Raw genomic sequence first — 2,500 nt, forward strand, 5'->3', positions numbered from 1 at the left:
ACAAGGCTGAGCAGCCAGCCATCATAAACACACTCCCATGATCAGAACATGCTGTGCAGAGCTTAGCTTTACGCTGGACTGCAGATGTACAAAATGGTGACAACCTACGACTCCATCTTTCCTGTGGCTTCCTTTGACCCGCCCCCTTTTTTCCCACCCAATGAAAAACAGGCTCACCTGATGACATCACATCTCCCAGACTGGATGAAGAACTTCCACTGGACTTACTGGAGAATGACCAGAATACACACACACACACACACACACACAATGTAGCTCTTGAGTACAACCTGAACACACACAACACACACATGTAAGGCTAAGGCATACATTATTTCAGAAAGAAAAGATTGTCATCGAGTTAGGAGTGGCTATTGCTAGTTGAGTTAGCAGTAGCTATCGCTAGTTGAGTTAGCAGTGGCTATTGCTAGTTGAAGAGAAGAAAATAAGCATGCCAAGCATCAGTCTCATTGGAAAAAGTATTTTTATAAGACCTGCTCAAGATTCACAGAATGAATCTAATTAACTGAATATAATTTCCTTCCTAGCATTGGCTGCCTCTGGATCAAGGTTTGACGGGCAATAACTAGGTCTTCTTGCAAAAAGTAGCTTCTCCTCAAACTAACAAACCAGACAGTTCCAGAAGAAAGGGCCGTGCCATTTCTAATTTCTCAGTCTTATTAGTTCCTGGTTCTTTAGTTCCTGTCTGGTCTGGCTCTTGGACATTGCGTTATCGTCCTCCTGAATCATGTGCCTTCCTGTACCTCCTCCCTCCATCCTCCTCCTCCCTGATTCATTCCTGTAGCTCCTCCTCCTCCCTGATTCATTCCTGTAGCTCCTCCTCCCTGATGTGACCTTTGTGCATTCTGGCCTGATTGTTGGGTGATGGTGAGGTGACCTCTGATCTTTGCCCTCTCCAGCTGTGTGGCGGCCTGCTAGTGCTACCTCTACTCCTACTGCTTCTGCTACTGCTACTGCTACTGCTACTGCTTCTGCTTCTGCTACTGCTACTACTACTGCTACTGCTACTGCTGATGCTACTACTGCTACTGCTGATGCTACTACTGCTACTGCTACTGCGACTGCTAATTCTACTACTGCTACTGCTGATGCTACTACTGCTGATGCTACTACTGCTACTGCTACTGCTACTGCTACTGCTACTGCTACTGCTACTGCTACTACTGGTACTGCTACTGCTACTGCTACTGCTACTGCTACTACTAACTACTCCTCCCTGTTTCATTCCTGTAGCTCCTCCTCCTCCCTGATTAATTTCTGCAGCTCCTCCTCCTCCCTGATTAATTCCTGTAGCCCCTCCTCCCTGGTTCATTCCTATAGCTCCTCCTCCTGGATCCATTCCTGTAGCTCCTCCTCCCTGATTCATTCCTGTAGCTCCTCCTCCCTGATTCATTGCTGTAACTCCTCCTCCTCCCTGATTCATTCCTGTAGCTCCTCCTCCTCCTCCACCTGAGCTCTGCGTTCTGCCTTTTTTTTTACTTTACCATAACCTCACATAAGAAAACGTATGCTGCTTTACGTGTGTCTGTATGTTCTACTTAGTATTAGGTAATGTCTTGTCTTATCTGTTGCGCCTGTGCACTTTATATGTTTCACCGTGGGAGAGTGGGAAACGTTCTATCGATTACTTTGTATGTCTTGACATGTGAAGTAAAGGACAATAAAGCTACTTTGACTTTGACTTGAGAAGCTCTATGCTTCTGGCTCTAGCATTGGTCTGAGAAGCTCCTTGAGGCTGCGGGCTCTTACCCTTGGATGCGGCTCTTCTTCTGCTCCTGCTGGGTGCGGAGGTTCTCCAGCTTCAGAGGACTCGGGATGAAGCCGATGTCACAACCCTCCTTCACGAGGCGCCCGATCCACCAGTCATTGCTGTACTTCTGCAATTGAACACCAGGGGGAGCAGTTAGCCTGAGCTGAACACCAGGGGGAGCAGTTAGCCTGAGCTGAACCTCCCTGCACTTCTGCAAGTGAACACCAGGGGGAGCAGTTAGCCTAAGTTGAACACCAGGGGGAGCAGTTAGCCTGAGCTGAACCTCCCTGCACTTCTGCAAGGTGAACACCAGGGGGAGCAGCCTCGGCTTTTCTCATGGCAAGTAGTGGCTTTGTCATAACGTTTATCTTTTATCGTCTATCCCAGTGTCACGCAAATATGTAGCCTAAGCTGCTACCATGGCTTGTCTTGGCCCATTTGTTCTAAGGTGTTCTAAGGTTGTCTTAGGTGTTCTAAGGTGTTCTATGGTGTTCTTAGTCTCCTGGTCCACTAGTGCCTCTACTGGCATGGTGGTATTGCTCTGCATGCAAGTGCACTGAGAACCGTTAGAACCGTCAGAGCAGAAGAGCCCTCTACAGGACAGTTTTCGATGCAGCGACACTCGGGGACTAGTAGTAGCTCGCTGGCCAAAATGGATGCTGGTACCAATCCCATAAACCATTCTGATTTTTGAGTGCATCAAGAAGTTTCCTCAAACAGACTATCAAT

The 2,500-nt window shown here is 47.8% G+C and overlaps 1 protein-coding gene across 1 annotated transcript in view; it reads right to left on the reverse strand.

Annotated features, from left to right (window-relative positions):
• Positions 1-2,500, reverse strand: part of LOC308363212 (voltage-dependent L-type calcium channel subunit beta-4-like) — a gene marked incomplete at both ends in the record, with an annotated part of 32,279 nt that overhangs the window by 7,406 nt on the left and 22,373 nt on the right. Inside the window, 2 exons of the mRNA XM_080836008.1 lie at positions 178-227; positions 1,771-1,898. Of these exons, the coding sequence (XP_080692134.1) occupies positions 178-227; positions 1,771-1,898 (178 nt within the window). The remainder of the gene's footprint in view (positions 1-177; positions 228-1,770; positions 1,899-2,500) is intronic.

Source organism: Sprattus sprattus (assembly GCF_963457725.1).
Source record: "Sprattus sprattus genome assembly, chromosome: 3".
Classification (NCBI taxonomy): Eukaryota; Metazoa; Chordata; class Actinopteri; order Clupeiformes; family Clupeidae; genus Sprattus; species Sprattus sprattus.